Consider the following 25435-nt stretch of genomic DNA (forward strand, 5'->3'; position numbering starts at 1 on the left):
GGGGGGGCAGAGGGGGCGTGTCCAGAGCGCAGGGACTTACGGCACTCCGGCAGCATGCACTTCTCCACTTGCTCCAGCTCCTCGTTACAGTCTCCGAGTTCTGCCAGAGACTTGAGCATCCGCTGGCGGGTCCGCATGCCCTTCCCGCAGGTCACACTGCAGTCGCTCCACTCGGACCACGGAGACAGCAGGCAGGGGATGGTGTCTAGGCCAAGAGCCAGGTTTGCCGCTGAGAACATGCTCCTCCGGCCGCTTCCAGCTCCTTAGCTCCGCACGGCCCTCTCCTGCCTCTGCCCAGCCCTGGCCCCTCGTGGAGTAAAGTGGCATCGGTTCGAGGGTTCAGATACAGGGTGCGCACCAAGGAGTATGAAGCGGTCCGAGGTCTATGGTCCACCAGCTCTTGTCACTAACCCCGCATTTCCCTCCCATGGCTCAGTGGGGTTAGCTCTCACTTGCACCCCACTGTGGGTCAAGTAGGAACTTACTACAGGCCGAAATAGCCCCCTCTGCACGAGATCATGCCCTAAGAGAGAGGTTCCACTCAGCCTTTGGGGGACAGTTTGGTACTGGGATTCCCAGCATGTGTATGGTCACGTGCGCTGCTGCATCCTGATATGTGGGTCTCTGGGCACTTGGCATAGAGTTGGGGCATCCTGCTGGACCTGCTGGAGCATCGATGGGGTGGGAAAACTAATATAGAATGAAAGTGGGGGCCCAGGACGGCCAGGGGAGCTTTTGTTCTGCCTGTACGTGTTCCTGCACCTGCGGGTTGCGAGATCCTACATCTTTATGGGAGTTGAAAGGCTCATTTTTCTCGCGAGGAGTGGCTCCTGGTTTCGGACTGCCGATCTTTGCGGTTAGCAGTTCAATGCATAACCACTAGACTGTCAGGGCTGAACCCACATACTCCGGGTTCAGCTCAGGGGTCCCAGTTGCCCTCCAGCAGTGCTCACACTGTACCCCAAAAGGGGCCGCTCTCCTTGGGTCTGGTTCATGCCTGCGCCCCTTTGACCCTCGTTTTGCTTCAGCTGTGCCAGGCAAGGTGGATTGTGGCTTCTTTCTGCCTTAGTGCAGGGGCCCACCTGCCGCTGCACCCGTGCCCACCAGGAGGGCCTTCCACCCTTGGGCCCACCCGCCGTCCCACGGCCAGCCGGGCCCACTCACGGCACTCGGGCATCATGCACTTGTCCGTTTGCGTCGTCTCCGCCTTGCACATGGAGCCGTCGGCTGGGCTCATTTTGACCATGCGCTGCCGCTTCTTCACGCCCACGCCGCAGGTGGCGCTACACTCGTCCCACTCGCCCCACTCGGTCATCAGGCAGCTGCTGGGAGCTGGGAGGCCCGCGGAGCTGGAGTCTCGCCACCCCCCACCCCCCACCCCCGCCCCCGGCCTCCCCTCCAAGGTCCCCGCATGACCACCCCACCCCGGGGGGTCCCGGCCACTTACAGCACTCCTCGTTGACGGTGCACTTCTCTGTTTCTTCGGTGGGCAGTGTGCACACGGAGCCGTCCTCCGGGAACTGCTTCACGTACCTTTCCCGGGACCGCATGCCCATGCCGCAGGAGATGCTGCAGGGCGACCAGGTGATCCACTCCGACATGGTGCAGGTGGAGCCATCTGCAACACAGGGGCCGGGACGGGGCAGCTGGAATCCAGGCCCAGAAAGGAGCCAGCTGGCCTTCAGGGGCAGGCCGGCCGTTGAGGATGGAAGCGAAAAGGTCTAAGTCTCTTAACCAAGAAAGGTTCTTTAAGAGAAAAGCCCCTGTTTTAGATGCTAGGCACTGGGGATTGCTACTCATCCCATGAACAGAAACCTGAGTGAAAAGAGGCTTCAGAGTTGGTTGGTTGGATGGATGGAAGGATGATTTAAGAAGAGAAATATATGCATATATATGTGTATGTTCATGCTTATAGGTACAGTAGACATACACAACATGATATATGTTATAGAATATAATGTATTTATGGTTTAAGGTAAACCGTAACCATTTGTATATTATTGTATATTTAAAAGCTTAAAGCAAAAGCTTTACTTTTTCAGATACTAGCATTGCCAACAAGTCAGTGCTGACACATAGCGACCACCTGTGGATTTCCTAGACTGTAACTGTTTACCGGAGTGGAAAAGTCCCTATACTGGGGTTTCAAACTGCCTACCATGTGGATGGCAGCCCAGTGCATAACCACTACACCACCATGGCTCCTCTCTTCAGATACTAGCTAGCCACATTTTACGTGCTCACTATCCGTGTGTGGTTATACGCATTGCTGTCCAGTCGAGTCCAATTCAGAGCAACTTCATAGGATAGAGTAGAGTTGTCCTACAGGGTTGGTTATGGAAGCAGACTGCTACATTCTTCTCCTGGGGAGTGGCTAATTGGGGTGGTGGTGGTGCTGTTTAACTGCCAACTTCTCAGTTAACAGCCACGAGCTTAACCATAGAGTCAGCATGGCTCCCCATGTGTGGCTAATGGCTACCACATTAGACACCATAGATATCATTGTCGAAATTTCTATAAAGCAATACTGGGGGAAATTTTACCTATTCTCAGACATAGTATTGCACTGGGCAAAGCTGCTTGCTACATGAGGCTTTTACAAAGGGTTGAAGAGTAAGGATGTCAGTTTGGGGACTCCGGTGCACTTGACTCCAGCCATGGCATTGTCGACGGTCTCATATGCATGTGAACATTGGATAATGAAGACTGCCGAAGGGTCGATGCCCTTGAATTCGTATTGGCAAAGAATATTGCCAGAAGAACAAACATCTGTCTTGGAAGAAATACGGCCAGAATGTTCCTTAGAAGCGAGGATGGTGAGACTCCATCTCACATACTTTACTTTGGACATGTGATCGGGAGAGATTATTTCCTGGAACAGGACATTATGCTTGTTAAAGTAGAGGGGGTCAGCCCAAAAGAGGAAGACCCACAGGGGATGGATTGACACAGTGGCTGCAGCCATGGGCTCAAATATAAGAATGGCTGTGCGGATGGCCCAGGACCAGGCAGTCCTCGTTTGTTGCACGTAGGGTTGAAATGAGTGAGAACGGACCCGAGGGCACCTAACAAGGGCAACAACAGCAGCGGCAACAATAGGTATAATGTAGACCCTGCAGCTCAGCGAAACCTGAGACTAAATTTTGTCTGACACTTAATGGCTGACACTTCCAATTGTAGAAAAAGAAATGAGGAAAATCCACACATGATAATGAGAGTGTGATTGACCCTGGGCCATAAGGACGCAACGACTCAGGCCGTACCAGATTACACCAAAGAGCTACCTCTCAGGGACTCAGTGGAGGCTGGGAACTCCAGGTGCTGATGGAGAACAAGTGGGGGATGGAAAACAGGAAGGGAGTGTCCCTGTGGGCCAGGAGGGGGGACCTCGAGGAGAGGTGAGGAGGGCGATCCACCCAGGCTCCGTGTTGACAGTGTGGACCATTCAGCTTCGATTCGACTTCGCTTCCATCGGTGGGTGTAAGCAAAGGCTACAGTCCTGTGGAAACCACTCGGATGATCAGTGAAAAGATAACACATGCTCTCAGCAGGTGCCTTGCTGGTCCTAGTCCTGAGGTGGTGGTGAGGAGCTGCTCCAGGTAGAAATACACAGGTATGTGTATTATGTGGGTGTGTGTATGCACATGCATGCCTGTTCAGTTCTAAGAAGAGTGACATGAAGCTACCTTATGTCGTGTATACATTTATTTATCCCTTCACCCACTTATTGATGTCAATAGAAAGCGATTGGATACTTGGTGGTATGCCCGGAGGTTACAAAGATTTGTCAGATATGGATCTTGTCTTACTCCAGACAGACCGAGAGATGGGCACATCAACAGATAATAAATCTAGGTATTGAAAAGACGACAACAGAGGGAAGTTGAGGGCACCAGGGAACACAGAGGAGGGGGAAGCCCTCACCGGGAGTCCTGGGAACGATTTCTAGAAGAGGGCACATCTGAGTGCACTTTTGTTGGGGGAAGGTTATGGCATTTAGGGTGGAGGGAGTTGCGCAGGCAGAGCCTCCTGTACAGAGGTCATATGTATCTGTGATATTGGGAGATGACGCTGGAAAGCAGGGCTAAGGTCAGTATGTGAGGCCAGCTTGCATATGTCCACCCACATTGTTCCTTGCACTTATGCAATGCCCTGTCCATCCTTGTTACTTAATTTACTGACAGTGTGACTAGACACTGCTGGAGATGCTGTCAGCGATCGCAGCTGGAATCCCCAGGTTGGATCCAGGGATTAGGCCGGCCAGACTAGAGGCTACGTGTGCAGCTAGATTAGATCATTATGTTTCAGTGGGTCAGAGTTGGGAATATGGTAAGTCTCATGACCTGGCACGGCCTTACCCTGGGGAGGCAGAATACTATCATGGTATCCTGCGTGAACCTTCTGGAAAGAGGTGGTTGGATTTGAGAGGCGCTTAGTGTCCCCAAACTGCTGTTCTCACTGACCATGTGGCCTTTAGCATGGCAGTATAAGGCCAGTTGTGTTAGCTGCATGTGCAAGAATGCTCATTTTTGGCCAGGCCTCTACCTGGAACTATATACTCCAAGGGACTTAGTTCACCAGTGAGTTAAGTCGAGGAGTTTGTTCATGGGTGCTATGGATGGAACTCTGTCCCCCCAGATTTATGGCAGTCCTGTCTCCTGGAGAACATGCCCTTGTTTGGAAAGGGTGTCTTTGAACATGTTACACATTGAGTCCGTTGCGATCAGACCAGGTGCTACCCCAGTGTGAGCAGTCCCATGAAAGAGCAGAGGCATGCGGAGAGACGGGAGGATGGGCAGGGGACGACAGGTAGGGTGCAGCTGCAAGCCAAGGCAAACGTTGATTAGACCTGAAGCTGGGAGACACAAGAAAGGCTCTTCCCCCGGAGTCTTCTGAAAGAACAAGGCCCTGCCCACACCCTGCATTGGGACCCCTAGCCTCTAGAAGGCTGAGCCACTAACTGGTTTTACAAGCCACCAATCAGTCGATGGTATTTTGTTAGGGCAAGTCTCTCAAAACTCCCAAACTGACTGCTATTGACTCAATAGCGATGCATTGAGACCCTAGGGCAGAGTAGAATTGCCCCTGTCGGTTTCCGAGACTATAACTGTTTATGGGAGTACAAAGCCTCATCCTTCTCCTGCAGAACTGTTGGTAGTTTTGAACTGCTTATTTTGTGGTTAGCATAAGCCATGGCAGGCCTAGGACCTTGGTAAAATGAGAAAAAGGAGCCCCAGAGTTTTCAGCTGGGAAGTGACCTGATCAGCTCTTTGCCTGTGGATTGGAAGATGGACAGACATGGTGAGAGACCGTCATCTAAGTCAGGTGAGGGATGACAAGCCCTGGGCTGAAGGATGTGGCCAAGGTCATTAGGAAGACACTAAATGAGCTAAAGTCTCATTTGTTTTACCAAAATAATTCCTTTAGAATATCCAAATGGGTCTCTGTTTCCTTTCTATTCCACGCCTCCCCAAATAATTAAGAAGGGAACCTTTTGTGGGCCCAAGAGAACTCAATAGTGGCCCCTGGGAGCACGGAGCCTACGTACAAACTCAGTCACAGCTCAACAGGTCAGAACTGCCAGCGCCACCTGGCATGGTGGAGAAGGACGCTTCCTGTGGGTGGGGCAGGTTAGAGACCTTAACTCCTCTGTAGGCTTCAATCCAATAGCTCCCCAGCCCCAGCTCCGAGAAAGAAAGCATCTCCAAGGGTGCCCTGCCAGTCACACCTTCTTACTCCCTCCTGTTCATAAGAATATCCTCAGTCCCCTCTGAAGTGCCTTTCATAAGCAAAAACAGTTAATAATGATTAAAAAAAAAACCCAAACCCCACAACATTATGGGAGTGCAGACAGAAGAGGTATTAAGATTGATTCCTAGAAAGAGCCAGAGAGTGAGTGTCCAGCTTGCATGGGGCAAGCTCTCTCTACTTGGATTTTTTACTTCCGACCATAAACCAGCCCAACTGCTCGATCCCCTCCCATTTCCCAGTGTCCCTTGGGGGTGAGCAGGATCAGAGTACAGAGTACAGGGCCATCCAGGGAGAGGGAGAGAGAGAAAGAGAGAGAGACTTTTGTACATAATCAGCTTAGCACAGAATTGATGCTTAGGCCCCATGATATCACTAGTGCTTCAAGTCTGAACGTTGAACACTGCAGATAAAGGTCTGAGAATGTGCTGCAGCCAGCCCAGAGGCCCAAAGAGGTCCAATGGGTCTCCGGAACGAGCCTCTGACCCAGGCTGAGAAAGGACACAGCGGAGTGCCCATGAATGGTGAATAATTAGGGCAATGGATGTGGGCTCACTCCTGCCCAGCCTGTTCGCCTACTTCCATAAGAAGAGAGTGGAATGAAAGTCCAGGTGCACACAAGAAATTACAAATCATCTGGCATAAAACTCTACCTGTGTTTGCTAACTCTTCAGTACTCTGTATGTCTTATGCCACAGTGGGTAGGAGTGGGCCGTCAGTCTCAAGAATCCCTCTGAGAGCAGAGCCTTCAAGACACTCATATTAGAAGTGGGGCCTCCCTTCGGTGGGCTCCCTGACAGCTGCAGTCAGGGTCCTAGTGCCCCACCACAGATGCTGACTGATGGTGAGAACCTCCCTTCCTGAGCCCCTGGTCTGGGCTGTCCTCTCACCTTCATCGCTGCATCCGGGGCCCATGCAGGGCTGGAAGTCCTGGGTGTCAGGACAGGGGACGCTTAGGTCCAGCTGTGCCTTCAGCATGCGCTGCCGCATCCTCTTGCCCTTGTCGCAGGTGGAGGAGCTGCAGGCGGACCACGGGGACCAGTTGGAGTAGATGCACGTTTCGGGGGTGTCATCTGGAAAGAGCAGGTAGTATGTTTTCCTTGGGGACCTTGGGACGCCCTTGCTGGTCCTCTCCTCAGCCTGGCTCATTGCACAGGTACCAGGATAAGAGCAAAGGCAACGATGCTCAATGAGCACTTATGACATGTCAGCGTTGTTCAAAGAATCCTGCAGGGTTTAGGCCAATTATCCCTCCCAATGCGCTGTGAAGCGCTTTCTGCTACAGTTAAAGGAAACCAAGGTGGAAACGCCAAGCTTCTTGCACGGTCACAGTGAATGAGAACCCAGGCCGTCTGCTTACAGATTCTGTGAGAAACCTTGAACTCAAGCCATAGCTCTGCCCGCCACTCTGGACAGTGAGCTGTCCGTGCTGGGGAAGTGGACAAACCATTCATTTATCTCTTACCTTTGGTGGATTTTAAAGACCTGACACAGTTGACAATTCTTAATTATACAGAGCAAGTCTTGGCCTTGTTCGGGATTATCTCTCGAGGAGAAAGCCCAGACGTGGGATTACCACATTGACCATGGCTTTGGTTCTTGGCAAATTGCATTCCAAAATGGCTGTGCCAAACTGATTTTGCCTCCAGCGAGCGAGGAAAATACTATACCTTCGTCTTTCTCTTCTGGAGCCAGGTCTGCGACAATATCATCGATGTTGTCAGGTACAATATTGCATTGTTCCCCCTGTAAATGGAATTTTACTTGGAAGGCAGTTCATATCAGAGAAAGAATGGCACGTGTGTATGTGGGGGTGGGTGGGTGATGGGGAAGAATATATAACCTGATGCCCACTGGCATGTAATTTCGAGGTCATTTCAGAGTTCTGGGCCAACATTTGCTTTCTGACTGGAAAGAAATGCCAGGAAAGCAGTGAAGCTACCCAGGGATGGTAAACCCATGACTCATGTACCACCCAACCCTATTTTCTTACCATGGCAGACATTAGCAATTGATTAAGGAACTCATGATGAAACCTATTTGCCAACAGTGGATCAGATCATCCATTTGAGGACTGGGCCCCACTACTGTGTTCATTTTGCTCCTGTGCATGCTATGAAATAATTTGCATATTGGAAACTCTGGCTCATATCCTGGGCGCTTCCTGCCGGGGCCCTGATGGCTTGGGAGCATCTTCTTGATGCTCATGGTCATATCAGTGCGTGTTCTAGTCCAGTACCTTCCGGGCGATTCTCTCGATGACCACTCTGGCTACTTGAATGATAGATCCACCTTCTGGATCATAGAAAGGGCTCTGAGGATGGTCCAGACTGGTCAGGGGCCGGATTTTCTCCTGAGGGATGGTGGGCTTGTTGGGAGACTGCAGTGTGGAGAAAACAAAACCAGACATAGCTGCAGAGAGTGGAAATAGAACTGGAAAAAGAGTCCCCCTCCCCCACCCAAAACAATTCAGTCCTGATGCAGATCCGAATAAAAACCTTGATAGGCATTTGACAAGAAATGTAGCCACTATTTATATTTATGGGATTCTATCCATGCCTTGGTGGCCAGTAGTTAAAGCACTTAACAGCTGACTGCAAGGTCGGTGGTTCGAACCCACCAGCTGCTCTGTTGGAGAAAGATGTGGCAGTTTGCGTCCCTAAAGATTACAGGCTTGGAAACTCACTGGGGTGGCTCAACTCTGCCCTGGGTGTTGCTTGAGATGGAATTGAGCCCACGGCAGTTCATTCACATTTTTTATTCACGCTGTGTGCCGCGCTTGGAAACTTACATCTATAACGTCAAGGTCTTCCCTGTACACGGCAGACTTGTGGCCAGACGAAGAAGCCAGGTTTTGGAGCTAGTAACTGCCTGAGCTAGGGGCCAGCCAATTCTTTCTAGAACAGGTCAGAGAGTAAAGATCTGAGGCTTTATGAGCCATCTGGTGTCTGCTGCAGCTACTCAGCCAGTGTCATGTGGAAGCGGCTCTGGACAGACCCCATGTCATCGAAGGAGTTCGGCGGGCTCCCAGCACTTTACTTACAAAAACAGATGTTAGGCCGTATTTGGTCTGTGTAGAGCAGACCGTCGATCATCCTCCCAGTGCTTTTCTGATGGCTGCAGATTCAGACACAGTTGGTGTGTTGACCATATCTGAGAGATATTGTCACTAAATATTTCCTCTACCGGCTGGCCAAGCCTTCAGAATCTGGCCCTAGCCCTGTGCTCGCTCATCAGCTTCCTGCTGCCTCGCAGGCCCAGCTGCCTTTTGCTTAGTCCTTGATTGAGTGCCTCATGCCTTTAGCAGCTTGCTGTAGCGCCCCCTGGTGTCCCGATGAATCATATGCTGCACGGGAGTATGTACAATTCATTTTTTGTTTGTTTTTCTGTCCCCACTCCCCCGCGACCTAAAGGACAATGGAACTACAGGCAGTCCTTAAGTTATGAACGAGTGCCTCTCCTAACCGTGTGCCTAAGACTTCGTAGACCGGCGGGGGAACAGGTAGGCAGCGCTCACATTTGTTCTTACTCGTCTGCAAGTTTCCCCAGTGGTTTCAAACTTGCATGTGCAGTAAGTAAAGGTGATTGCATTAAAGAATTTGTTGATTCAATCGTTAAAACCAACCCCCCCCCCTTCCAGGAACCCAACTCACTGCCATTGAGTTGATTCTGACTCTTAGGGACCCCATAGGACAGGGCAGAAATGCCCCCGTGAGTTTCCAAGACTAATTCTTGTGGGAGCAAATTTACATACCATTCAAGGGAATGTTGTCATGGACCAGGTGGTAGTTACGTAATCTCCCGTCAGCTGAGGGTATTTAGCGTGAAGGGGTGGAGTTTAGCCTGTCAATCAAGTCACAGCTTGACTTCATTTGGAGACGAAACATAGATAAATAGCTCACTGAAGGTTAGCCCCACTCTCTCGCTCCACCTTCCTGTTGACAAGCCACATGGAGCCACGCTGATGGCAGCCAGGGCCATGGAGATGCTTCCACTGCTGCTAGATCCACAAGACTTCCCACCCAGTGGCCTGCGAACTTCCTGCATGTGCTGCGTGAGTCAGAGAATTTATGATTTAGTATTGGACATAGGGGCTAATATGAGACGTGTGGACTTGATCTGGACTGAGCTGGGCTGTTTTCTCACTATACAATTGCTCTTTGATATAAAGCTCTCTCTTACATACATAGGAACGTCTCAGGATTTGTTTCTCTAGTCGGCAGGGACTAGCACAGACCCTAAGTCAGCTGTTTGTAATCTGGGCCCTGCCTGTGGCCGGTTGGAAACCTACTCACTCTTCAAGGCCAACCTTGGTTTCTTTCAAGTTAGAAGTGACTTACTGACTATTTTAAAACCAACCTTCTCTCCTCCTCTTGAAATGTCTGCCACCGCTTCCTACTGAATCCTTCCAAAGAGGTCGTTTCAGCTTATCTGTCCCCATGTTCGCTCACCTGGGGATATTTGTATGCGGATCTCGCATGCCAGACTGCATTCGTCTAGGGCAGAGCCCACGCAGATTCACCTCTGTGTCGGTGGTGAGCAGAGAAGGGCTGGACGCAGGGGGGGTACTCCAGAAGGGGGCCCCCTCCACACGCCGGCACACACGTACCTCATAGGTCACCCCGCTGTCGGTGCCCGCGTCCCAGGGAATCAGGTCTTGCACCACCTTCTGGACCCAGCCACATTCCTTGGTGCACAGATCCTCTGCCGACAAGCCCACATTCCAGTCGGGACTGGGGCCCATCATGGTCAGGAAGGACATTAAGTGGCGCGTCCTGTCCACTGAGAATTCAGCCGAGGGTGCGGCTCTCCTGGAATCCAAGCACAGAGACTCTTAGGCGGGCTCCAAGGGGCGCCAGAACCCAGCGAGAAGGGCTGTGAGGGGGTGGAGGCTCCGTCTGCCGTGGGGAGAGTCACGGTACCTCCCTGACCGCCTCTGCTGTGATGTTGTGTCTGCAAATCTTACTACCGCTTTGCCTTATTGAGCTGTTTATTGACCCCCCCGCCGCCTGGCCCCTGAGAGGTAGCTCTGGGCAAGCAGGCCCACCTGCTCCCAGTTTGCGCTCCAGTGCCTAGCAGTGCCTGAGGCTCCCTGATAGTACAAATCATTCCAGGGCTCTCCTGTGAGCTGGAGGCGCAGGTCGGCTTTGAGGTGACTTGGAAGAAAGGCCTGGCAGTCTACTTCCCTAAGCCCAGCCACTCAGCCATAGGGCACAGCTTCACTCTGATACATGTGGCGTCGTCATGAGCTGGAATTGGCCCGACAGCACCTGGTAGGAGAGTGCTTGGCCCAGGGTCGATGCTGGGAAGTGCTTTTGAATAAATGAATGGACGGATTCTCTGTGCTCTGTGCGTCCCAAGCTGTGTTAGGTGTGCGATGAACTTTGCAACTGAAAACTGCTTTGCCTCATCGTTCCAAGCCTTTTCTTCTGCATTTTCACTCCGTCTTCCCAGTAGACCTGGAGTACGGACTGTGGCATCCCATTTATGGACCAGGAAGCGGGCTCAGTGCGTGCATGTAACTCGGGCAAAGCAATAAGAGCAAGGGCAGGACTGAGACCACAACTCCACAGTGTAGGTCCTGTCCCCAGTCCCTAAAGCCTTCTCTCTGCCCTTTGCCCACTCTACTGGGATTGACACTCAGCCGTTCCAGGGGGCCTCCCCATGCCCGCTGCCTCCACCATGCCCAGGAGCTTGCTGACCGCAGGACTCAGCCCTGGCACCAGCTCATCGCCGGTTCCCTGGCTACTGCTCTGGTCCAAGCAGGGAGCAGCTGTAGAGTCAGACACCTTTGGGTGACAACCCTCAGGTGCTGGAGCGAAAAGCCCAGGCCCACAGCTACAAGAGGCTCTTGGTCGACCCCTCTCTCCTGTTGCTTAGAAGAGGCCCCACAAGTGCCAGGGCTGCGTGAGATCCATGTCCTTGCCACCCTCAGACCCCGCTCAGCCTTCCCTCCCTCAGGGGCTCACTCAGCACATACTTGCTGGCAGAGTCTCGCATTTCATTTCCTCTCCTGACAATCCCGGGTTAGCATTGGGACCCTGCTCTGTAGGGAGGACCCTGACGCTCAAAGACACAGCCAAGAGCGGGCAGAGCTGAGTTCTGAAGGCAGCTCAGCAGGTGACCACAATCCCAGGCTGCTAAGAGGGGAATCCTTGGCCAGGGACCAACTCTTCTGCTCAGTCCAGCTGGCAGCTGGTCCACTCTAGCTGTTTGGGTCCTGGGCCCTCTGTTGGGATCTTCTGCTCCTTGCTCCCCTGGGAAGCGATGCCTCTGGAAAGGGTCGCCCTGGGTGGCAGGCTGAGAGCAGAGGCACAGGGGGAGCTTGGGTGTGTCACCTGGCACCATCTCTTAGAGCTGCAGCTCCTCGGGGAAAGGACCGCACCTTTCTGCACCTCAGTGTCCACAACTATACAATGGGGAAGGTCTGTTGTGGACCGAATTGTCAGTTCCCTCCAGTGTTGAAATCCTAACCTCCTCTGTCTGTGGATAAAACCCCTTTAGGGACTAGGCTTTCTTGGTTCTGCTAATGAGACCATCCCCGTGGTCTGAACTGACCCCTGACGGATGTAAAAGGCAGCCTAGAGACAAGCACAAGCAAGCAGAAGGGAGGGGAGCTAAACTCTACTCACGTTAGGGAGACCGAAGGCCACAGAGACAAGGGTCTTCTCCTAGAACAGGCAGAGAGCGCCTTCCCTAGAATTCGGATGTCTAGCCTCAAACTGTGAGGAAATACAGTTTGTTCTTTAAAGCCCCCCTCTTGGACTGTTTCTGATACAACAGCACGAGACAACTAAGACACGCCCTCACGAGTTACTGTATGAATTACCTAAGAGAACGTGCACGCAGTAGCAAGTGGTTGGTTACGAGGGAGGCCCTGCTGGGCCACATGGAGATCAGAAAGGAAAGGGGAGAGGAGTGAGTCTCTCTGGACTAGAGGCACACTTTAGCCCCAGACTAGACCAGGCACGTGAATAGCCCAAGAGCCTGAAACAGCCCTGGCATTGGCCCAGTGGGTCCATAAGAGCCTGGCCACACCTCCCTCTGCCACCTTGCCCTGCGTGCTCCACTCAATGCAGCTCCCCCCATCTGCTAGGGGACGCTTTGCTTCAGTGGTTTGCAATGATGGTCCTCAGACCCGGTCAGCAGCATGGCCAGCACTTGCTGGTGCTGGGGCTCGTGAGAGGTGTAAGTGACTGCGCCTCCCCTTGGACCTTGGATTGGTGGAATCAGAAACTGTGGGGTGGTGGTGGGGGTGTAGGACCCAGCAGTCTCTTTTAATAATCCCTACAGGTGGTTCTTACAGACCACGTCTCAGTATCATTGGCTTACTCATCCTTCAAGCCTCAGGTCACGTGTTACCTGCCCAGGAGTGGGCGGGCGTCCTTGCTCTAGTTCTCTCGATTGCCCACAGAATCATAAGCAGGTCTCTGCAGCATTGCCTTATGATCGCAGCCACTTCCTCCCTGTTCATCGCCCTTGCTGGACTGGAAACTCCTGGGGGGCAGGACCCCTGTTGTTTCATAAGCTTCACAGCTATCTCCCTGGAACCTCGGGGAGATGTAGTCAACTGGTCTGGCCTTCAGGTCATAACTCCTTATGTGATGGTTTGTGAATCTGGACTCTATGCCGGTGGCTCTAATCCTATTTTGGAGGGTGGTCTCTATTATTTTAATGGACAGGATTCTCACTCTCACTGACATGGAATTGATAGGGACCCCATCAATCAAGGTGGAACTGCCCTTGTGAGTTTCTGAGACTGTAACTCTTTACGAGAGTGGAAAGCCTCATCTTTCTTTCACAGAGAGGCTGGTGTTTTTGAACTTGAAACTTTGTGGTTAGCAGCCCAACTCGCAACCACTACGCCACCACGCCTCTAAGACTTGACTTTTGTAGAGGGTGTGAGCCACGTCATAGCTTAGTTTCCTTGGGGGCACCATTAGACTCCACCTTATTAGAAGGTAAGGAACCCTGGTGGTGTAGTGCGTAATATGTTGGGCTATTAACTGCTAGGCCAGCAGTTCAGAGACACCAGTCGGTCCTCAGAAGAAAGATGAAACTTTCTACTCCCATAAAGGGTTACAGTCTCAGAAACCCACTGGGCTAGTGTGACCATGTCCTGTAGCGTTGGGTTATTAACTTCCCTAATAACCCCTTTAACCTTGAGCGTTGCCCATGAGTTCTGTGTGGCCATTGCAAGAAGGGCCGAAGCCCGCAGGCAAGAAGAGCGCCATGGAGGAAGGGGTGGTGTCAGCCGAGGTAAAGAAGGAGGAGGGTGAAGGCTTGTCTGAGCCCTGCTTCGAGGCTGTCGGGAAGCCGGAGGAGGTGTGAGATGGCCTCCCTCCTGTCTCCTGCCCTAGGTGCTGTCTGACCAGATGACTGTTAAGATGACCCGTGTTTCACATCGCTCTAGCCTGAGACAAGTCGCTCAGCCTCTTAGAGGTCCATTTCTCTCACCTCTGCCAGGGGTGGCACATGATGCACGTTGTAGGGTTGCTTCGAAGAGCACACGCGGTGCTTTATTGGGAAGCTTTTAAAACTGTAACCACCGCACCTACTGAGTCTGATGTGCAGTTAGGTGCACATCCGGGGATCACAAAGGCTATTTGGGATAGCTTTGCTTTTTTGTGTTGAAGATTTACACAACAGAACATACAGCAACGCACCGATTTCTACAGGGACAGCCCAGTGAGGCAAACACAGTACTGAAAATCGCACAAGCACCCTCGCCCTCCTCTGCCCAGTTGTTTCTCCCTCAGTCAGAAGCCCTCTGCCGGCTAAGCTTCCCAGGGCACTCTGAGCCACTCTCCTCAGTTGGGTCCCAGGTCTCTGGTTCTTTGAAGGAACATAGGGGCTCCAGGCTGGTGCGCTTGACTAAGCTGAGCTATTGTTTGGTTTAAAGTAGACGGCAGGGGGATTTTTCTAATATAAGGTTCAAGATACAAACCATGCCGTTATTTCCTTCTCCCCCGTGTGACTTTTCTGTCTTGGGAAGCAGATGTTTCAGCAGCTTCTCTGAGAGACCCGGCTTCCTCCTGGATCGCAGCCTGGGAAGCTTTGGTGATGCTCAGCTTGGGTTTTATAGGAATGGCTTGGTACCTGTCTTCCAGTAACATCCAGGCAAAGAGCTCTAGTACCTGCATAGGGCCGCTTCTGCCCCAGCCCTCCAGAGCCACAGGGTCCAGCAATCTCCTGGGAGGCAGGCATTGCCATAGCAACCAACAGCTCCACTTATTAACTTCACATCTCTCTAAGCACGAGGTTTTGGGTCAGGTGCCCTCGTCTCGGCCTGCACCTTAGGGCTGACACTATTCTTCACCATGACAGCCTAAGGGGACAAACACCAACCCTGGCATCCAGAACTGCAGAGAGCAAACAGACCTTCACTATGCACATCATCCTTCTGCTCCGACCAGGGGGTGGATGAAACTGAGGCAGAAACCCCTGTGTTTCCCAAGGTCTTCCTGAAAATCGTTCCCAGCAAATGCATTTGGGCCAAACCTGTCGCTTCAATTGAGGCTTCTGTAGCTCCTGGTCAATGTTTCCAGGGGCAGGAAACTTGGGCCAACCAATTCTTGCACAGACTTTATGTTGGGTGGTACAGTGGAGTCTATAAGGGCCTGGGAACTCTTTTCTAGCATCTTCAGCTACATCCTGCTCTGTTCTTGTGCCCTGGACTGGGAGATTCCTCGCCCATCCTCAACTGAGAAACCACTTCCTGGGAGACGTATTTCCTGGCCATTGTCTACTTCGGCTCAGGCGAGCCCTACCTTCCCATCAGTGTGTTCGGTCCTGGGAATGCCTTGCAGAGTTTCTGTCTTCCATATTAAGGTCCAGTAGCGCAGGGACTCTTTTTGTATTATTTCCCCGCGCCATCCCAATGCATGGTTTAGGCTTGCGCTCTCCTCAAATATTTATGCTAGAAGTGAATTAATCTAGGAAATGAGCATGCAGCTCTCGTACTTCCTCTGACCTTCAACATTTAATTAAAAGAAACTCCCCGGCAGCCTTTGTTACTTTTATAATAAAATGATATTTGAAAGCAGGAAATGGATACGCACATCTGCACGTTTTCTTAGGATGTGCTGGATGAAATTGAGGCTCTTTCATTTGTCAAACCCGCAACCCAAATTCTTCCTCATGCTTTCCTGGGGGCCACGTCCTAGTACACGTTCTCATCGCTTCATTTGGTTTCCTGTAGCTAGCTAGAATTTCAAACCAGTATTGGTTTGCTTGCCAAGCAGGTTGACCTATGCGTCCCCTCTCTGGGAGTATATTGTCAAGCCAGGTGACCAAACAGTGGGCCCCTTGGAGGAAACATAGACAAATAGGCACCTGAACCCAGAGATAAGGACTTATATACCAAACTGAAACTCACTGCTAGTCATTCAGGTGGGACCTACAGCTACCCTACAGAACAGGGTAGAACTGCCCCTGTGGGTCTTTGAGATTAACTCTTTATAGGAGTAGCAAACCTCATCTTTATTCTGTGGAACTGCTAGTGGGTTTGAACTTTGACCTTTTGGTTAGCAGCCCAATAAATAACCCACTATGCCACCAGGGGGAGTCAAGGATCATGCAACAAGTGGGATTGGGCTAACTTAATAACAGTACAAAACAGATTCACATATAATTCCACATACTCCACCCCCCAAATCTATAATTTAAAAAAACAACCTGATCTTGAAAAAAAAATTAACTCTTAAAACACACTGAGGGAATTTTCTCAGCTTGGATACATAGAAGCAGCCATGAAGAAGAGACGGATTGAATTACAGATTAATTTTAGAAAACAAACAAAACAAAAACAGCCATATACAAAGATAATACTGAATTAGAGAGAAAAATGACGTTGGCAAAAATGTTTCCCCTAAGTTTGACTGACAAGAGTTAATCTCTCTACCATAGTGAATCTAACTTTGTAAGAAAATAGCATGCTCCCAGCATGTGAAAACCAATGTTCTGAATGGATAATTCACATTAGACAAATCAAAACAAAAGCAAATGAAGAAGTGTTTCATCTTTTTAAATTCAGGGAGGCAGTGTGGTGGACAGGGAGGAGCCCAGAGCACTATAATGGACAGCTGGATCTGAGTCTTGGTCCGGTCACCTCTTAGCTGTGTGACAGGGGCCTTGACCTCACCTCTATGTGCGGGCATGACATCTGAAAGATGCGATCATAGTGACCCATACTCAAAGGCTTCTTATGGAGAATTGCATGTGACCACGACTAGCACATCATACCCAAACTGAACGCACAGCCACGGCGTCAATTCTGACTCATTATGACCTCCCTACAGGACAGAGTAGAGCTGACCTTATGGGGCTCCCGGGTTCCCAGGTTGTGAACATCTACGGGAGCAGAAACCCTCGTCTTTCTCCCAAAGAGCGGGGGGAGGGTGTTTCCAACTGCTCAACAAGTAACCCACTACGACATGGGGCTCCTAGCACATGATAGGTGCTTTGTGAAAGGATGACTTGATTTTCATTCAACTTTTCCAAGACACCCCAAAAGAAAAGAGGCATCCAAAGATGTCACGGTCTTCTCGATACTTACTCACTTCTTGTAAGAGACAGATAGTACCTAGCCGTGAGACACCGTGAGTTTCCTAAACCGGGTATGCACTGAATGCTGTCCATCCTGTAGTTCAATCAATTCCCTCCAACGAACTTGTCAAACGACCAAAACCCCATGCAGCCACTAGGGGGCACCCGAGCCCTTCACTAGATGGAGGTCTTAGGCGGGAAGAGAGCGGTTTGGGTGAGGTTTCTACAGCCTTGAGGAAAACTGCCAGGTGGCATCTGGGCGCTGGGTCCATCTGTCTGCTCAGATCTACTGCCTGCTTCTCTAGTTCAAAGCCAGCCATTTGTTATGCTCCTGAGGATGACTGATGGACCAAGTCCAGTGCCCCAGGAGGCAGAAAGGTCCAGAAACCTTCAGCTCTGATATAAGAGAAACATGCTGTTGGCCTCCTGGGAACTTCCGTTTGGGGAGCGGGTGGCTGTGTCTTTCCATCCGTCTGCCAGGCAAGCAGGGCCCTTGTCTAGTCAAATGTTAAGTCCAGGGCAGTAATTACGGAACATCAGTCCTTTGCAGGATTCATGCGAGGAAACGAAACGAGATTTTTTGTTGTTCCAATCATTCTTAGAATTCAGAATAAAATGGAGGAAATGAGGCATTTTTCTACTTGGCTGGAGGACGTGGTGAAGGAGGTGGGTTTTGTCCAAGGTCCGGCTCGCCCGCCTCCACCTGTGCTCTGGGCTGTCCGAGCTGCAGCCTGATTTATTGAGGGAAACAAGTCAGCAGCTCGTTTGCTCATTCAGGGCTGTCCTCTGACAAGCGGTCCTGCGGATAAAGATGAGGATCATTGAAAAACAAGTCAGTCTCGACGGGCAGGACCTTGCAAAGTAGGTCACCCTGGCTTTGCACTGGGCCAGAGAGGCTGGAATGCCATTAACCTCGATCGAGCAGGCTGGGCGCAGAGGAGGGGCAGCGCTGGTTCTGCAAAACAAAACTTGGCTGCATGTAGGCTTTCTAATTTGACTTCCTGATGAGATTTGGATGAGGAAAGGGGAGACTGGGGTATGGGAAAAGCAAAGGAAAATTCCTTTCTAGTAACACGCTGGTAGCACTGAGGTAAGATGGGTCTGGATGCTGGAGAGGCCTGACTGCACCAATTAATCCTGATCGTCTCCGGTCTCCGGTCTCAGGACGAGTGGAAGCTGACAAGACATTGCAACATTCCCCCCAACCCCTTCCGTTTTTCAGAAAATCTCTTTCCTTCTGAAAAAAAAAGATAAACGCCTTCTCTTTCCTTCGTCTGCCCTCAACCTGTCGTTCAGGAGCCAGGTCGTCTTCACCCCCTGCTCCCAGTGCCCCACCGACCCCATCACTCTGCAGAAAGGATTCGGGATCAGGTCAAGATTTTCAAAGGGTTTAAATTAGGTAAATTAGGTTTACCCAGGTCTTTACAATCCCCCAAAGCATTCTGCAGTCCTTGTTTTACTTGACCTCCGGATTGTAGTGGACAGAGCGCACCACCCTCTCCTTATGAAAACATATTAGCCCCCTATCCCCGCCGACCCTAAAAAAGCACAATCTCTTGGCTCTGCTTTTCGCTCTCCACGGCAGGCAAGTCTTCCTCAGCTGGAAGTGCCGGGGCTCCTCAGGACTCAGTCTTCCGCCTTTTCCACTCATGTTCTCTCTGTCCATGACCTTGATTGTCCTTCACTGACGATAGCTCCCATGCAATGATTTGATGTCTACCCAGCTACTTGTGCAGGTGATGGTGTCACTGCACGTCTTGGCAGTATCTCCAACTTACAGGCAGCATGGAGTTGCGAGCGTTCCCCCACTTGCTCCAGGGCTCTTTAGCTTATTGGTGGTTCTATTAGTTAGGTCAGCGCAACACTTGGGAAGCATATTGGCCTCCTGGTCTCCTCTTCCGGATTGAACCAATCATAATGGCCTGTAGTCCTTCACTCTTCTACACCGCTCAGTTCTCTGTACCTCGCCCCCTAGGATCCTAGTCAAAACCACTGTTAATTTCCACCAGGATCTCTGTGAAAGCCCCCTGGGGTCTTCCCCCTTTCCCTGTGGGATCAGAATGCTGCTATTATGAGTTAACATGCAAATTCATTCCTGCATCCTCTTGATGAAAAGGATTTCCCAGGACTCTTAAGATAGCAGTCAACATCCCTAGAGTGTCATGGGTTGGTGTCTGGATGTCTGGATCCAGCCACCCGCCACAGCCCCTGTGCAGGGCTCCGTCCTCCGACAAGACCGTGGCACCTGGCGCGCCTCTAGAGTCCCTAGACCGCTGTCCCCTCGTCTTGCCCACTTAACTCTTTAAAAAAAAAAATTTTATTGGGGGCTCACACAACTCTTATCACAATCCACATAGCAATTGAATCAGGTGTGTTCATACATATGTTGCCTTCATTCTCTTCTGGACATTTACTTTCTATTGAGCCTTCGGTACCAGCTTCCCTCCCCCCCCTCCCCCTCCACATAGTCCCCTGATAGATTGTATATTGTTGTTATTTTCATCGCCGCTGTCTCCCTTCCGCCATGTTTTCTGTTGTTCTTCCCCCTGTAGAGGGGTATAGGGTTACGTGTCGATTATTCTGATCGGTTCCCCCTTTCTCCCATCTTCTCCCCCCCTTCCCCCTACCCTTCTGGCATCAGCATTCCCACTCCTGGATTCTGTGCGAGTTAACTCTTTATGGAGCTAACACTCACTACTTTCTGAGACATGGCCTCCCTTGCCTTCTCCACGGGGAGCTTCGTCTGACCCTCCAATGGGGAGGCCCCTGTCACACAGCTCCGTTTCTTCATCGGCTTTTCCTGCTCCCTGGTGCTTGGCTTCTCCGCCACCACACGGCGGTGAGCCACATGAGTTGCCCTGCTGCGCTCCCTGCTGCGCGGGAAGCAGCTTTCATAGGAGGACTGCTCTTGGGAGAATCTCAGCCATAAAGGCGGGGTCCATGCAACATGTCAGTCACCCTTCACAGGAGTGGCAGGCAACTTTGGTGTGATTTTATCTTGGGGCAGGAGCCAGACCGTTTAGCATTCTCAGGCCCTGTTCGTGCCTTGCTGCTGGAAGGAAGCTGATGGCTAGCGGATAGGTCTTGGTGGCTTTTTGAAACGGGAACAATGGGTGGTCACTTCATCCGGTGTCTTGGTCCCATGAGGAGTGCAGGCAATGGAATTCATTTCATCTGGGCTGGAATTCCACTTCCATTTCTTCTGGACAAGAGGTGAGGTTGTGCCCGTCATAGGACGGGTGCGTTTCTGTTTCGTCATCAGTCAAGGGGGGCCACAAACCCTCCTCGTGGGGAAGGATGTGGATGAAGTGGACACTGACCAGATTTTAGGGACCTCAGCCCACCTCTGGCCCTCAAGGAGTCGGGGCAGGATGGACTCTCCAAGAAACTGCATAGACATAAAAGATGGAGATCGAAACCCTGGCTCATGGCTGCTTTCCACGGGCAGCCTGGCTGAGAGCGAGTGGCCCTGTGTGTTACGTTAAGTCTGCTCTGGCCGACAGTGCACGCGAGCACGGACCAGTGACTCCTCACGTCTGAGATGGATTCGCTGTCTTGTTAAGGCCTTGGGAGAGGTGGGAAGACGGAAAGGAAGGGACCCTGGGCATGCGTGAGGTGCAGCCTCACCTGGCGGTGTCGCTCACATTACCGACCTACCTGGGTTGTGGTGGCCACTCAGTGGGAGGCTCCAAGGGCCAGGCTAGGCCAAGGCAGGCAGGTTCAGGGCTGTTTGCTACTTACACATTGAGAGGCTGCCAGGCTGGCCACTGGGCTTTGGCCTTGATGACTGTGAGCACCTCATCACTCTACAGGGGGGATAAAAAACAAGATCACAGTTCATGAGAAGGGTGGGCTCTGGGGAAAAGAGAGTTTTGCCAGGAGGCACTGTGGGCACCATCCCCGGCTCCCACTCTCTGTGCATAACCCTGCTGGCTGAACCTCGGAGGATGCACTGTGGCTCTCCTGCCCTGCCCTCCCCCTGGGACGGCGGCGACGGGATGCTGGAGCCTCAGCAATCGCAGGAGGCATGACTGAGTGTCTGGGGTACCAGGTGAGGCCCAGGGTCCCCTTCAGCCACACTTGGGTTTCAGCTAAGCTCATCTCTTCCCCCTTGGACTCCTTGGTTGTGTAGGCTTTCACGTTCTTTCCAGCCGGGAGGTGCTAGTCATGTGCCTTGCGTCCAGGGTGGAGGTCACTTCAGACCAGACTGATCAGTCGAAGCTACAGTGCAGCCAACGGCTGACCCTGTGGACTAGCACCCTGTGGTCTCTCCTGCTACCAAGACCCATGCTCTTGGTGAGACCCTCTTGGCTGGAGAGTCCTCTTCTTGCTCCTCATGTTCTTCGGCTCTATGTTAGTGTGGGTGGTCACGGAGGGCACCCTCACAGCACAGCACCGGGGCTGGCTTTTGGAGAAAGGATCCAATACTGGGTTGAGGGAAAGCATTAGGGCTGTGATGAGGAAATCGAGAACTTTGGTGGTCTTGGCTACCTGCGTCTTAAGTTTGGGTTGACCATTTACTCTGAATTAGGGACTGGGAGTGGAGCCTAGCACAATTGTATCAAGCCCAAGGTCTTTCTACAGGTCTAAACTCAGCCACAGCTGGGGGCCCTTTCCAGAGCGGAGTCAGCTGGTGCTGGACCATCCTGTTTCTTGAGTTGGGCAAGGCAATGCTCAGGCACCCTGGTCCCTTGGTCATGGACACCCCGAGATGGGAGAGGGAAGTGTTTGGTTGCCAATAGAACAGGTCTCGGAGTCCCAGGCGGACAGAGACTTGCTGGGCTTCGCTCCCTGCTAGACCTCAAGGCTCAGAGGCGTGCTTGGCAGTGTCTGAAGGGATGAACTCGTCTTGGTTCAGTGCCTTGCCCAGAAAGCCCCAGAAGCTTTGAGGAAGGGAAGTGAAGGAAGATGCTAGCTTGGCCCTGGGACACGCAGCTGGTCCAGAGTAGGGTGGTGGGCAGGAGACAGGTCGCAAGGATAAGCCACCAGAGGCAGCGCGTCAGGGAAGCTCTCAGCTCTTCTGGGCTCTTGCTTCCCTGGGGGCTCCTCTTTTGGTGAGAGGGGAAACACATTTGTAATGCACACATGCTCCCACATTTCACCTATCTGGAGGAAAAGCATTTCCCAGACCCAATCCAGAGGTTTACATATCCCATGAGAGACTGGTTTATTCTTAAAACAAACCAACGTTTTTGTTGAAGACTCTCACATCTCTTATCACAATCCATACAGTGTGTCAAGGACCTTTGCACATCTGCCGCCATCATCATTTTCAAAGCATTCTCTTCCCACTTGAGCCCTGGCATCAGCTCCCCATTTCTTCCCCCTCCCCCCACCCACCTGCCCTCCCTCACGAACCCTTGATAAGTTATAGATTATTTTTTCCATATCTAACTCCCTCCTCCATCGCCCCTCCCCCCCTTTTCCATTATTTGTCCCCCTGAGAGGGGGTTCTAGTTTGATCCTTGTGATCCATTCCTTCCTTCTCCCCCACCCTCCCTGAATCCTCCTGGTATCTCAGCTCTCCTTGTTGGCCCTGAGAGGTTTATCTATCCTGGATTCCCTGTGTTGCAGGCTCTTATCTGTAGCAGTGTGCATGCTCTGGTCTAATCCGATTTGTAAGGTAGAATTGAGGTCATGACAGTGGGGGTAAGGAAGCACCAAAGAACTAGAAGAAAGTTGTGTTTCATCGGTGCTATACTGCACCCTGACTGGCTCATCTCTTCCCTGTGACCCCTCTTGAGATGTCCAATTGGAAAGACTGGTTTATTTATTTCACGGGCCACTCACTCCCGTCTGATAAGGATGTGTTGAATGACTGAGAGAAGCGGATTACTCTGGCCACTTGTATGAAGTGCAACCTCTCCTGACCTCTCTTCCCTGGAATGGACTCCCCCGACTAAACCAGGAGACCTGTTCAGGTGACCCAAACAGCTCTCTCCTTCCCCTCGTAGTCTCAGGTGGTCCATGTCCCACATGAAACTCTTCATCCTACCTAGAAGGCTGCTTCTTGTGCAGCAGACCGGGCTTGGTTCAAGACTTCTCTGCCAGCCGCTGAACCCAATGTAGAGGACCACCAAGCAGTCTTGCTCTGCTACCTGCCTTACCTCCATCGGGCACTGAGACCTACTGCATTTGCTTCCTTAACATCGCGGAGCCCTTCCCTCACCTCCGCCCTGGACTTGGCTCTCCCGTGTCTTCCCGTTCTCCCTCTCCCCCACCCTGTACTCGACTGCAGACATGGCCCCGACTACGCCCTGCCTCAACCTTCTCTGTGATGGCCACACTCATTTCTTCATTCCGTAGTGTTGCCTACGTGGTCCTGTGGATCTGGCTCTGGTAGATATATATTTTTTCATTGAGCTTGACTTCCAGAATCATACAGGATCATTCTAGAAAAAATGGATCCTCACAGATACACAATACTATCGGTGCTGAGCACATTCCATGCGGGCACCTCCCCAGCCTCCCCCTTCGTTCTCCAGAACATTCCACAGTTTGGCATGTCTCTTTCCAGATCGTTTACTCTGCAGATGCAACTACCACATGTCCCCCTCCCCCGTCAAGTAACACGCCCACGTCAACAACACCCCCCACATGCAAAGCAAGTAGTGCCCACGCGGACTCATGCAGAAGGTGCCACATGATCTGAAATGTTTTTCCTGAAAACCGGATCAGCCGAAACGGTCCGCGCCAGAACCTAAGTACCGAGTTCTCCTATTTTTGATTTTTGAAATGTTACAGATTTTCACATTGATTTACGCCGAGTGATGAGTGAAAAGGGAGAAATCGGGATGATTTTTAAGAAGGCATCCTCTGATACAAGCCCTTTGCCTTTGAAGAACCGCTTCACTGGACAAAGAAAAACACCTTAACAGGCGGGGTTAGGGTGGCATGGAGTTGGCTGGTGCTGGGAATTCAATTTGCATGGCAATTAAAGCTTGGTTTTCAAGTTCCACCTAATGGCATATTGATTTTAGTTTTGTAATGTACAGCCCAACAAACATAGTAGGGGTCTTTCATTAGTGTGTGTTTATGGTGATGAAATTTTTGTCTGTATCAGTGGTTCTCAACCTTCCTCATGCCGCGACCCTTTCATACAGTTCCTCATGTTGTGGTGACCTCCAACCATAAGATTATTTTCGTTGCTACTTCATCACTGTCATTTTGCTACTGTTATGAATCAAGCAACTCCTGTGAAAGGGTCGTTTGACCCCCCAAAGGGGTCGGGACCCACAGGTTGAGAACCGCTGTTGCAGAACGAGGGGCTCCAAGGATGTCGGGCCCCTGGGAGTGGGCACCAGAGCAGCTTCTTGTTGTGAAGTTTTCCTTTAGCCCTGGGAGTGTAGTGGGTTAGGCGTTGGCCAGTGTGGCAGTTACATAATTTCATGTCAGCTTGATAAGTCTAGGGGTGGAGTCTAGCCTGTCAATCAGGTCACCGCCTGATGCTACCTCCTTGTGGGTGTGGCCTTCTCATGAGGATTCTGGGAACTTCCTCTCTTTCCCCCTGGAGGTGGGCCACACACTCTCTGCTTCACCTTCCTGTTGATAAGCCACATGGAGCAGATGGCAGCAGCACCCTGGCAACGTTTCAACTGCCATTGGATCCACAAGACTTTTCACCCACCGGCCTGCAATCCTGCATTTGGCATCATTGCGTGTGCTGTGTGAGTCAATTTATGGACTAGTATCGGCTATATGGGCTAATATTGGACTCATGGACTCAATCTGGACTGGGCTGGAATGTTTTCTCAATATACAATTGCTCTTTGATATAAAGCTCTCTTTTACACACATATGATGAGTGTCTTTGGATTTGTTTCTCTAGTCAACCCAGACTAACACAGGCTGTTAACCCCAAAGTCGACAGTTAGAACCTGCCAGCTGCTCTGTGGGAGAAAGAGAAGCCGTCTGCTCTTGTAATGATGTACAGCCTTGGAGACAGCTCTGTCCTTAGGCCCACTGAGGCAGAATTGACTCCATAGCATGAGTTTGATTTAGTTTTTTTTTTTTGGGGGGGGTAGTTGTGGTGGAGATTACCAATAGAATAAACAGTTTATTCCCATGCTTGTGGTCACTTGAGTTATTTAACTAAATAAGAAAGCAGTAATATTCTGAAAAATTTATCTGCAAAGCTAAC

General features: G+C 51.3%; 1 protein-coding gene across 1 annotated transcript in view; it reads right to left on the reverse strand.

Annotated features, from left to right (window-relative positions):
* The window catches only part of SPON1 (spondin 1), a 377921-nt gene that overhangs the window by 6587 nt on the left and 345899 nt on the right, over nt 1-25435 (reverse strand). Inside the window, exons 7-14 of the mRNA XM_004711560.2 lie at nt 21037-21101; nt 10358-10559; nt 7988-8128; nt 7419-7494; nt 6639-6821; nt 1448-1618; nt 1165-1332; nt 41-205 (exon numbers count right to left, since the gene is read on the reverse strand). Coding sequence (XP_004711617.1) covers nt 41-205; nt 1165-1332; nt 1448-1618; nt 6639-6821; nt 7419-7494; nt 7988-8128; nt 10358-10559; nt 21037-21101 — 1171 coding nt within the window. The remainder of the gene's footprint in view (nt 1-40; nt 206-1164; nt 1333-1447; nt 1619-6638; nt 6822-7418; nt 7495-7987; nt 8129-10357; nt 10560-21036; nt 21102-25435) is intronic.

The sequence above is a fragment of the Echinops telfairi genome, unplaced genomic scaffold, assembly GCF_000313985.2.
Source record: "Echinops telfairi isolate 266 unplaced genomic scaffold, ASM31398v2 ScPeMD7_60;HRSCAF=208, whole genome shotgun sequence".
NCBI classification, from domain to species: domain Eukaryota; kingdom Metazoa; phylum Chordata; class Mammalia; order Afrosoricida; family Tenrecidae; genus Echinops; species Echinops telfairi.